General features: G+C 49.7%; 1 protein-coding gene across 1 annotated transcript in view; it reads right to left on the reverse strand.

The window, feature by feature from the left end:
• Positions 1–461: 461 nt before the first annotated feature.
• Positions 462–12282, reverse strand: part of dscaml1 (Down syndrome cell adhesion molecule like 1) — a 93257-nt gene continuing 81436 nt past the window's right edge. Inside the window, exons 22-32 of the mRNA XM_076281760.1 lie at positions 11653–11751; positions 8837–9025; positions 7871–8158; positions 6588–6743; positions 5381–5411; positions 5020–5156; positions 4613–4765; positions 4039–4233; positions 3110–3421; positions 895–1123; positions 462–822 (exon numbers count right to left, since the gene is read on the reverse strand). Of these exons, the coding sequence (XP_076137875.1) occupies positions 462–822; positions 895–1123; positions 3110–3421; positions 4039–4233; positions 4613–4765; positions 5020–5156; positions 5381–5411; positions 6588–6743; positions 7871–8158; positions 8837–9025; positions 11653–11751 (2150 nt within the window). The remainder of the gene's footprint in view (positions 823–894; positions 1124–3109; positions 3422–4038; positions 4234–4612; positions 4766–5019; positions 5157–5380; positions 5412–6587; positions 6744–7870; positions 8159–8836; positions 9026–11652; positions 11752–12282) is intronic.

Consider the following 12282-nt stretch of genomic DNA (forward strand, 5'->3'; position numbering starts at 1 on the left):
AGAGAGAGAGAGAGAGTGAGAGAGAGAGAGAGAGAGAGAGAGAGAGTGAGAGAGAGAGAGAGAGAGAGAGAGAGAGAGAGAGAGAGTGAGAGAGAGAGAGAGAGAGAGAGAGAGAGAGAGAGAGAGAAGAGGAGAAAAACCCCTGTGCTGATTAATCCTCTCCGCCTTTGTCAGCGGCATGTGTCTGGTCATGTCACGTTGTCACGATGTCATGATGTCACGTGAGACCGACAGCTGGCCCACAGGTGTGTGAGAGAGTGTGTGTGTGTGTGTGTGTGTGTGTGTGTGTGTGTGTGTGTGTGCCCCTGGCCTCTGTCCCTACAGCCACCTCCGGCTCCGTCACACACTGCTTCAGGCAGCAGGAGGAAAGGATAGTGAGCTTCCACCCCACCTAGTGACCCCTGCCCTGCCTCCACCTCTCCATCGCATGCCCCCACCCCCCAGCGCGGCGCTCCGCTCCGCTACACCAGCGTGTAGGACTTGGAGTAGGCGCCAGCGCTCTGCTTCTGCAGTCTGCCCAGCCCAGACGAGCTGCTCTCTAGCAGAGAGTCTCTGGAGCCGCCCACCTTGCTGGACGAGCCGGGGTTCTGACCGGACGCGCCCGAGGCCCCCGAGCCGGACGCCGAGGCGGACGCCGCCGCCGCTGCCGCCGCCGCCGCCGCGCTCTGGGCCGAGCCCGAGCCGGGCATGGTCAGAGTCCTCTGGGGCAGCGTGGAGGTTCCGGAGCTCGGTCCACTTCCACCGCCCGAAGCCCCGCCGGCGCCGCCACCGCTCGCCCCGCTCCCGCCTCCCGTCCCCCCCCCGCCGCCGACGCTGACCCCGCTGGCTGTGGCGATGCTGCTCCCGGCGGCGCTGGCGGACTGCGGTCCGGAGGAGAGCGAGGCCGAGCCGGACGCCGAGCTGGTCAGGCTGCTGAGGCCGGCGTGTGCCAGTGTGAGCGCCTGCTGCTGCTTGGACGCGGCGTCCAGCGTCATGTGGCGGCCCTGCGTGTGGTAGGCCCGCGCCGCCAGGCTGCGGATGGACGCCTCGCGCGGCGGAACCACTGGACACGGGTCGTGCAGCTCCGCCTGCTTGCGGAAGAACGGGTCCGTCTTCATGTACAGGGGCAGGTTGCAGTAGTCACCTGAGAGAGGGACGGAGAGAACAGGACAGGTTAACACGCACTGAGAAAGCTGACCCCTCCCTGCTTCACCCCTTCAGGGGCAAGTTAGACAGCTGACCCCCTCCCTGCTTCACCCCCCCACCCCTCAGGGGCAGGTTGGGGGCAGCCGTGGCCTACTGGTTAGCGCTTCGGACTTAACCGGAGGGTTGCCGGTTCGAACCCTGACCAGTAGGGCACCTAACCCCTCACTGCTCCCCGAGCGCCGCTGTTGTTGCTGGCAGCTCACTGCGCCGGGATTAGTGTGTGCTTCACCTCACTGTGTGTTCACTGTGTGCAGGGGCGCCTGCAGGAATTAATGCTATGGTACGCACACCCACCCCCCCGGCAAAAATAAAATTCACGCGTGGACAATATTTGTCCGTTTCCCGGTTTACATAGCATAGCAACATTCACATGCAATAACAACGTCTTCAATGACCTATTCATTTGGACAACTTGATCCAGCCCTATAGGCCTACAGGCTAAAGTTACCTTTAGTTTTGTTCTAGCTTACCGTGACGTCTGGCTTTAAACAGCTGTCTAACGCAGTCTAACGTTCTGACAAGCAATTGCCTACCTTGTTCTTGCCCATCTGGAATAACTCCTAGCTTTGCTGCATCCATTCTTTCTGTTTTCGTTGTTTAAACTTGTGATATCCATGATGAGTATTGAGTTAGTGAATTATCTCAACATTGTGTGCTGATAATATAGATAGCCGAGTAAAAGAAAACAAGTAGCCTAGTTGCGTGCCTGCGTGCGTATTCTCTCTCCTGCTCAAACAAAATGTGTGCACGTTCATTTTGATAACGTGTTCATTAACTTCAATAGAAAATTGTAAATTGTAGCCTGATGGCATGCAGCTAATGGGATACTGTCCATAGTTGGGAAGGTATGGTGGGCCAAAACACACATACACAGGACATTTTCTCTTGTTGAGTAGCCTGATGGTACGCACAGTGCGTACGGACGTACACCTGCAGGCGCGCCTGACTGTGTGCTGAGTGTGTTTCACTAATTCACGGATTGGGATAAATGCAGAGACCAAATTTCCCTCACGGGATCAAAAGAGTATATATATATATATATATATATATATATATATATATATACTTATACTATACTTATACTTAGAGAGCTGACCCCTCCCTGCTTTGCCCCTCAGGGGCAGGTTAGACAGCTGACCCCTCCCTGCTTCACCCCCTCAGGGGCAAGACAGAGAGCTGACTGTGTACAGTAAAGCTGATGACAGACTGGAGCATCGAGCATTAAAAAGCCTTAATGTCCCTGTGGGGCAATTTGGCTTGCAGAACAGCGCTCTATAATGCTATTGACTGATGCTTTTTGGGCACTTTCCCACAGATATTTCCAACATTTTTTTTTATCTGAAGAATGTAAATCATCACCAGGCAACCTGCCATGATCATCCAATCAGAACATCACCATCCTCTCATGTTACTGCCTGCCAACATTGCTTTGTTGCGATGCTTGCAATGCTTTGTTCATCGCAATGTTGCCCCATGAATCATCACCTTCAGGGTATGTGTAAAGTTTAACAGAACATATTAGTCTAGTAAAGCAAGCTTTGACTTTCACTATTTTGTAATATGAGATCAATGCTCAGAGATAGCTAGCTGGAAATGTGGACCGGGGTACATGTGTGTTTACAGTATCTGTGTCTAATTTTTACACATTTCTACACAGATCTTTTAGATCTTCAGGAATATTTATCTAATTTCTACAGATTTCTACACAGATTTGTCAGATCTGCAGGAGCATCTATCTCATTTCTACAGATTTCTACACAGATTTGTCAGATCTGCAGGAGCATCTCTCTCATTTCTACACATTTCTACACAGATTTGTCAGATCTGCAAGAGCATCTATCTCAGTTCTAGATTTCTACACAGATTTGTCAGATCTGCAGGAGCACCTCTCTCATGTCCACACATTTCTACACAGTCCACTCACTCTTGTTGGCACGGTGTGGGATAGGCACGGCCACGTTCTTGCCGCGGTCGTAGTCCTGCGGTTTGGGCGGCGAGGCAGTGAAGCGGCAGATGCCCGGCTCAGACGGCGTGCTCATGGACGTCATGCTGTCGGCGTTGTCGTTGGTGCCCGTGGTCATCTGGTCGGACGAGCTGTCCGAGATGAAGCACTCGGTGATCTCAAACTTGGCGTGCTGGAGGTGCTCCTCCAGCTTGGCGTGCTCGTAGGCCCGCGCCAGCTCCTCGTACGTGGACGAGGCGCTCTCCGTCGACACCATGCTATTGCGACCCTTATCTGCAGCGGAGCACAGGGAGAGGGGACAGATTAACATGAACTCAGATAAGCTCTGTGTGTGTGTGTGTGTGTGTGTGTGTGTGTGTATGTGTTTATGTGCATGTGTGTTTCTATGTATGTGTATGTCCCCATTGTGTGTGTGTGTGGGTGTGTGGATAAATGTATCTGTGTGCGTGTGTGTCTGTATGTATGTATGTGTGTATGTGTGTGTGTGTGTGTGTGTATGTGTCTGTGTGTGTGTGTGTGTGTGTGTGTGTGTGTGTATGTGTTTATGTGCATGTGTGTTTCTATGTATGTGTATGTCCCCATTGTGTGTGTGTGTGTGTGGATAAATGTATCTGTGTGCGTGTGTGTCTGTATGTATGTGTGCGCGTGTGTGTCTGTATGTATGTATGTGTGTGTGTGTGTGCCTGTGTGTGTGTGTGTGTGTGTGTGTGTGTGTGTGTGTGTGTGCGTGTGTGTCTGTATGTGTGTGTGTGTGTGTGTGTGTGTGTGTGTGTGCGCGTGTGTGTCTGTGTGTATGTATGTGTGTGTGTGTGTGTGTGTGTGTGTGTGTGTGTGTATGTGTGTGTGTGTGTGTGTGTGTGTGTGTGTGTGTGTGTGTGTAGTGTATATACCGGTGTCTTGCGAGAGGCTGGCGCTGTAGCTGTCACTCTCGGTGACGGTGATGCCATGCTGGGAGCCCACGGTGCGCCAGTCGGACGTGAGCGTGCGCGCCGGCGTCGAAGCCTGGCACTTGGTCAGGGTCCACTGGCTGGAGTAGCGGTTCCGTGTGCTGTGGGCCGACTTCACACTCTTCCTCGACACAGGGTCTGACAAAGAGAGAAAGGGATGGAGGGAGAGAGAGAGAGAGAGAGAGAGAGAGAAAGAGAGAGAGATAAGGATGGAGGGAGACAAAGAGAGAGAAAGATGGAGACGGATAGAGAGAGAATGGAGAGAATAGAGGCGGGATGAGGAAAAACAATGAGCCGGCCTTGCAGATAGCCTGATATACACACAGATAGATAGATATGCCGATAGATAGTTTGACAGATAAGCTATGCTAATAGATACATGTATAGATATATACGATATAGAAATATAGATAGATAGATAGATAGATAGATAGATAGCTAAATAGGACAAAATAATAGAATAGAATAGAAAAGAATAGAATAGAAAAGTCATCTGAGATGCTTGTAGATGACTCACTTGTGCCTGGTCTGATATCCGACATGTCAATCAAAGGACCAGTGTTCTGTATGAGGGCGGGGTGATGGACAGACACGCCTGTGCAGAAGCTCTGCGGGTTCACTGATTGGCTGAACTCTGTGTCTGTCACTGGGATAGTGGCCTTGTCCTCACCTATCAGAATTCAAAACCGTGTCTTCAAAACTCACAGTGACACAAGGACAAAAACATGCTGAAATAAACTGTATGCCTGAGTATCTCTAAATATTCACTTTTATCCAACTAGAACTTAAATAGATCAGCTTTTAGCAACTATTCCAAACAACGGGATCTGTGACCTGCCTGTGGTCATAGCACAACAGGATGGTAGTATACACTACCCAACATCAATGCACACACTTCAGAACAAACTGCACACACTGACTCACATGGACGTGACTGACCAATCTGCTTAATGCCCTCCTTGTCCTCGATGAGGAGCTGGACGCGGGGGATATCGATGTGGAGTCGTGGGCCTTGGGGCGGGCCCTTCACTGGGGTGTCAAAGCTGCGATTGTTCTTACTGCTCCAGGGACAAAAGCAAAGCACACGCAGACAGACACACACACACACACACACACACACACACACACACACACACACACACACACACAAATCCATGTGCGCATATACACACACAGACACAAACACAAATACACTTAGTTAATTAGAAACTAAGGTAGGATGTTGCATATTGATGTGGGCTACATATGGGTGCAGTGGTGTGAGCAGTACTGCTTCTCTCCTTACCTAATCAGCATCTCAGCCAGGCTCTTGGCATCTGCAGATGGACACACACACACACACACACACACACACACACACACACACACACACACACACACAGTCAATGCGGAGGGTAAATGAAGCATGTAGGAAGGTCCTGCCCTTAAAGCCAATCTCCTGCCTGTGATTGGTTTTCTTTTCTGAGCGTCAACACTTCAGACTGCATTCAGAGGCTCATTTCCTCATGGTCTTCTCTAAGGTCCTCTCCTGGTTCCAACTGACTGCCCTTCCATAGCTCCCCTCTTTGCTCTCCCCTCCCCTCTCTACTCACTCACTCTCTCTTGAATTTCCCCTTGGGGATCAATACCAAGTATCTATCTATCTATCTATCTATCTATCTATCTATCTATCTATCTATCATTTGTTCTGTTTCATCTCTCTCATTTCGCCACTCTGTCTCCATGTACCACTCACTCTCTTTTCTCCCCTAACCTCTCTATCTCTCCCCCCCTTCTCTCTCTCTCGCTCTCTGAACACCTCTCCATCTCTCTCTCCTCTTCTTGCTCCATGCCCCTCCAACTGATTCCTCCATGTCTCAAATTCAAATTCAAAGTTGCTTTAGTAGCATGACTGTTTGGGTCCAGTAGTGCCAAAGCCACACATAGCACATAATATATAACAAAGCCATTTCAGAAAAAAGGGGGTACATCAGTGTGGGGGTGGACATACTGTAGGATTAAGAGTAGTCTCTCTCTCTATCTCTCTCTCTCTCTCTCTCTCTCTCTTTCTGTCTCTCTCTCTCTCCTCCTCCATCTCTCCCCTTCTCATTCATTCTCCTCCATATTTCTCCCTCCCTCCCTCTCTCTCTATCTCTCCTCCTCCCTTACTCTCTCTCCCTTCCTCCCTCCCTTTATATCTCACCTTCTCTTCACTTTTCCATATCTCTCCCTCTCTCTCTCTCTCCTCCTCCTCCATCTTTCCCCTCCCTCCCTCTCTCTCCATCACTCTCCCTCTTTTCTCTTCTCCTCCTAACCATCTCTCCCCCTCCCTCCCTCCCTCTCTCTCTCTCCTCCTCCATATCTCTCCCTTCCTCTCCATCTCCTCCTCTCCCTCTCTCTCCTTCTCTCCCTCTCTCCCCCTCTTATCCCTCTCTCTCCCTCTCTCTCTCCTCCTCCATATCTCTCCCTTTCTCCCATATCCTCCTCTCCCTCTCTCTCCTCCTCCTCCTCACCTCGGAGTCTCTTGAGCCTCTTCTCCTTGCGCTTCTTGCGGATGATGAAGAGCAGGGCCATGCCCAGAGTGACCAGGATGACGGGGCAGCCGATGGAGAACAGCTTCTTCACGTCGTCCCCCTCCCCACGCGCAGACTTGATGGGAGGAATGGTACCTGCGGGAGGAGAATAAGAACGAAAGAACAAAGAAAGAAAGAAAGAAAGAAAGAAAGAAAGAAAGAAGGAAAGATAAACAAATTAGATGGAGAACGGCGGATTGAATAGAACCAAGCCCAGTTCCCAGCATGCTCTTCTCCTGGTGCACAGAGAGAGGTTTCCCTGGGCGACTGTTCTCGATCTCAAAACCAATCGCTCTCGCTACTTTTTCATCCTTATGTCCTCATCGTACATTTCATAAGCAGCCACTCATAAGTCCCTTGTTCAGCTTTCAACAGATTTGTTTATGAAGCACACTAAGCTCCCACACCTACGCACGCCTGCGCGTGCACCCCCCCCCCCCCACACACACACACATACCCGCCCCCCCCCCACACACACACACACACAGATACACACCCCCACACACCCACACACTGCATGTGCCTCCCCCACGCGTCTGTTTCCTCAGTGAAAAGCGGCAGCGACGGATGAAGCTAATGTATGGTGGTGATGCATAAGCACACTTGAGATGTGCTGCAAAAACACCACACACATCTCAACTCTACTCCCAATCACCTTCACCCCCAAACTACTTTTCACAAAGAACTATACCCATACTCAGGCTATAATACACTATATATCTATACAAATCTAACTGGGTTTGTTTTTAGCTTTGAAGGATACATCCTGCATGTCCTTCACTACAAAACCCATTACTAGGAGCATTTCAAATGGGGCCACTTATTTTAAAACTGAATTATTGAGATTTACAAACATATATTTGTATGGGTAACCCTGTGCCTCTTGAAATCTACTGCATTCAAACCACTATCTCTAGTGTCAGGGGCAAAGCAGGGAGCAGGGGGCAGGGGGACCCTAAAAGATTCAACATGACAGACTGAAATACCAGGGAACTGACACGCAGAGGTGTAGATGGCACAATAGCGCCCCCTAGCTGTCTACCCCCCCACACACACACACACAGACGCAGCTGATAAATGGATCCACTGATTGCCATCATAGGCTCCCTTTAACATGGCAGGCAACAATACTAGAGAACTGCTCAATAGCACCCCCTAGCTGTCTCTCCCACACACTACACACACACACATCCACACACACAGAAGCAGGTGAAGCCACTCACTGCCGTCGTAGTCGAGCGTGGCGAACTGCGAGGTCTGGTTGCCGCAGCCGGCGCTGTTGCAGGCCTTCATCTTGAGCTCGTACCAGGTGGCCTCACGCAGCTCGGCCAGGAAGATGTCGGCCGAGGCGTTGGTGCGCACGCTCTGCCACGCCCACGTGCCCTTGGGCCGGAAGTCCAGCAGCACGGCGTTGATGGGGCATCCGCCGCTCGTCCAGCCCTGCAGGTTGAGCCGTGCGTGCGTGGAGTTGATGTGCGTGACCAGAGGCTGGTCCTTATTAAACTGGGGCTCTGGAGGGGAGGGAGAGAGAAGGGTGAGCAGGACTCTCCCAGCACTCTTCAGGTGAGAGTGTGTCAGTACTCACACACACACACACACACAGACACACACACACACACACACACACACAGAAACACACACACCACACACACACACACACACACACACACACACACAGACACACACACACCACACACACACACACACACACACACACACACACACACACACACACACACACACACACACACACCACACACACACACACACACACACACACACACACACACATACACACACACACTATCATGTGGCTGCTTCCTAACACCATCTCTTTCTAGATGATGAAGAGGTTGGTGGGGTGGGCTCATGTCTTTTCAGGTTATCATTACACCATCCCTGGTACCCTGCACCACCGTCATCGGATACATCCAGTATCATCCTGACTGGATCACTATTACTTTCCTACTTATATAGTACGGCTTAACTGAGCTTGGAGCAGCAGCTCATGAATGTGTGTGTGTGTGTGTGTGTGTGTGTGTGTGTGTGTGTGTGTGTGTGTGTGTGTGTGTGTATGTCGCTGCCCTCACCTCTCCCTTGGGTCTGCATGTGTGTGTGTGTGTGTGTGTGTGTGTATGTGTGTGTGTGTGTGTGTGTGTGTGTGTTGAGGGGTATCTCTCTGCCCTCACCTCTCCCGTGGGTCTTGGCCTCGATGATCTCGCTGATGCGTCCGGCCCCGACGCTGTTCTTGGCCGCCAGCTTGACCTTGTACCAGGTGCCACAGCGCAGGTTGTCCAGCTTGAAGGACCGCTCGCTCGAGCTGATGAACACGTCGCGCCACTCCTCAGTGTTGTCCACTGAGTACTGCAGCACAAAGCCTGGAAACACAAACACACACACACACACACACACAAACACACACACAAATACTGTTAGTGTGCTAGTGTCTTCTAAGCTATCACATATCTAGGTTTCCACTTTCACAACATGCAACAAATGGACTTCCTCTGTAGTGTAAACAGAATCTCTATGATCAACATGAACATAGCGTAAAGGAATAAAAACATTCTGTAGAGAGAGAAGGGCTATTATAAAGACACAATATGATACGACACTGATCAAATCCACTGCAAGATCCACTTCGGTTTGTATGATCTGAAGAAAATACAAATGTGATAGATGGATGGATGTATGTAAGTGATACATTTAGAGTTGAGAAAGATGAAAGCGAGGAGAGGAAGAGACAGAGATGAGAAGGTGGACACTCCGTTGTGTGTGCTGGACTGCTGGGGCTGGGCTGGGCTGGGTTGGCATGTCTCAGTCTCAACACTAGAGGGCGCCAGAGCCCTGCAGCTCAGCACAGCTCAATACGGCTGCTTCAGTCCAGATGGAGCACTGAGCCCTCGGCTTCTACACCACCCTTTGTGGTCCGGCATTACACAGAGGTGTGTGTGTGTGTGTGTGTGTGTGTGTGTGTGTGTGTGTGTGTGTGTGTGTGTGTGTGTGTGTGTGTGTGTGTGTGTGTGTGTGTTTTGCATTTTTGTTTATTTATATGTGTGTGTGTGTGAGGTAGTTAAATAAACAAAGCCAGAGACAGACTGGGAAGTGAAGATCCAAACGAAGAGAAATGGAGTCTCTCTCTCTCTGTGAATGTGTGTGTGTGTGCGTGTGTATGTGTGTGTGTGTGTGTGTGCTGACTGAGCATTTATGTAAATGGAGGCCCAATATGGCGCCGGCAGCGATTATCTGCCCCAGGATTGGGGCCCTGACTTGCTGTGGCAGATGGCAACATAAAGAGGGTGGCACATCAAAGGGATTGACCTGGAGACTCTCTCTCTCTCTCTCTCTCTCTCTCTCTCTCTCTCTCCATTTCTCTGTATTTCATTCTTCATTTCTTCATTATACTTCTATCTCCATCTTTCAATGTCATTTTCTCTCTGCTTATCTACTATCCCTATCTGTTCCCTCTTTCTCTCTTTCTTCTCTCTCTCTCTCTCTCTCTGTCCATTTTATGTCACTTCAGAGAGAAAGTATTAGCGTGTCACATGAGTCTGCAGAGCAGGGTGGTTTCACTGTCGGTGGAGTTCTGTACTCCTAAGCCTGTGGACCTGGCGACCTTGATGACAGACTTGATAAGACATGATGAGAGTTGCATAAGGTAACAAAGACAGGAGAGAGACAAATAGAGAGAGAGATAGAGAGAGGGAGGGGGGGAGGGGTGACAGGAGTGGGGGGTGGATGGGCTGACTACCTGGAATCCGTAATATAAAAAACAACAACAACAGAATGTTAAGCATAACGTCAGACCTACGTCAGCAAATCATAATCCTATATCCACCCTAAATGTTAAGAATATATTCCCATGAGCCTGAGTCAAATAAGAAAGAAATACACAAACACACAGGAACTGCCAAAGCCATCAGATAATCTGAAACGATGGTTTCATCTGACAGGAAGACAACAACAATGACAACAACAACAACAACAACAACACAGAAACACAACGGGCCAGTAGAATGGCTCAGTGGCAGCTGCTGAGATGAGCACACCACACTGAGAGGGCTATCGGGGCCTCGTAATGAGAAAGACTGATAGTTAACAAGTGAAAAAAAGAACACAGGAAAAAAGCCAATCAATAAACAGATAGTCTTCCGTGTGTGAACGATCGGCCTGGGCAGAGCAGAGGAGGGCTAGGAGAAGCAACCCCCGTGGCAAGCACACACACACACACACACACACACACACACACACACACACACACACACACACACACTCTTTCTCTCTCGCACACACACACACACACACACACACACACACACACACACACACACAGCAGAGCTGGGCTAGGTGAAGCAACCCCCGTGGCACAAATTGACACAGAGGGACCGGTGCACTACAAAAGGAAAATGCACAGACACACACACACACACACAGAGAGAGAGAGAGAAAGAGAGAGAGAGAGAGAGAGAGAGAGAGAGAGAGAGAGAGAGAGAGAGAGAGAGAGAGCAAAACAAACACATAACACAGTCCTGCCAGCTAACAGCAACACTGAAGATGGACAGAAAGAGGAAGGAGAGGAAAGGGGTGAGAAAAGAGAGAAAGAAACACCATTATGGGAAAAGACAATAAGCACATACAAAGGAGACAAGCTGAGACACACACACACACACACAGACAGCTAGAGATAGACAGACAGGCAGGTATATAGACACAGACAGACAAAAGAAAAGAGACAGACAGATAGAAAGGCAGATGGACAGCTCGAGAGACATACAGACAGATGACAGACAGACAGTGAAATAAAGAGACAGACAGCTCGAGAGACAGACAGACAGGCAGGTGTACAGAAACAGGAAGACACACACAGACAAACAGACATATACAGTAGATATACACAGAGTCCGACATACAGAGAAATGCAGACAGACACACTAACACATATTCAGACAGACAGACAGACAGACAGACAGACAGCTAGAGAGACAGACAGTCATGGGTGCAGTACCTCTGATGGAGCTGCCTCCGTTGTCTCCAGGTATCCAGGCCAGGGTGATGGAGGAGGTGGAGGTGGTGGAGACGGTCAGGCGTGGCTGGTCAGGAGGTACTGCAGAAAGAGACACACAGGTGGACAGGCAGACGTACAGACAGTTAGGAATACACGTAGAGCCCAGCAGTAAGACTTACAGGTACGGAACTTACTACAACAGGCACGCAACTGAAACATTCCGATCAAAGATTCTAGAATCTTTGATTAAAATAGTTTTCATTCACGGAACATGGAATAGTTTTAGAAGACTGGTGTAATTTTTTTGGGGGATGTACAGTACACGCCGCTATCACGTCTGGTGTAGCCAGTTTCATTGATTATAGTGGAAGCTAATTGTTGCAACATACGCTCTGAAACCGGATCGCTTCAGTTACGTGCCCGGTTTAGCCTGCCTGCCAGCCAATAAGATACAGACACAGACCTACAAATCTCATTCGTGGATCCGATCATCTCATTTAAATGAATTCATTTGGCAGGTCATTTAAGCACGATGTGTCATATATGAAGCACTAAAGCGCTCCGACTCGTGGATGTGCTGACAGTGAATGACATAAACAGACCAGTACCATTGTTGAAACTCTGTGTTCT

This window comes from Alosa pseudoharengus, unplaced genomic scaffold, assembly GCF_046254945.1.
Source record: "Alosa pseudoharengus isolate Yale_2024_CS ecotype anadromous, Long Island Sound unplaced genomic scaffold, YU_APseudo_1.1 YU_APseudo_1.1_scf_13, whole genome shotgun sequence".
Taxonomy (NCBI): domain Eukaryota; kingdom Metazoa; phylum Chordata; class Actinopteri; order Clupeiformes; family Clupeidae; genus Alosa; species Alosa pseudoharengus.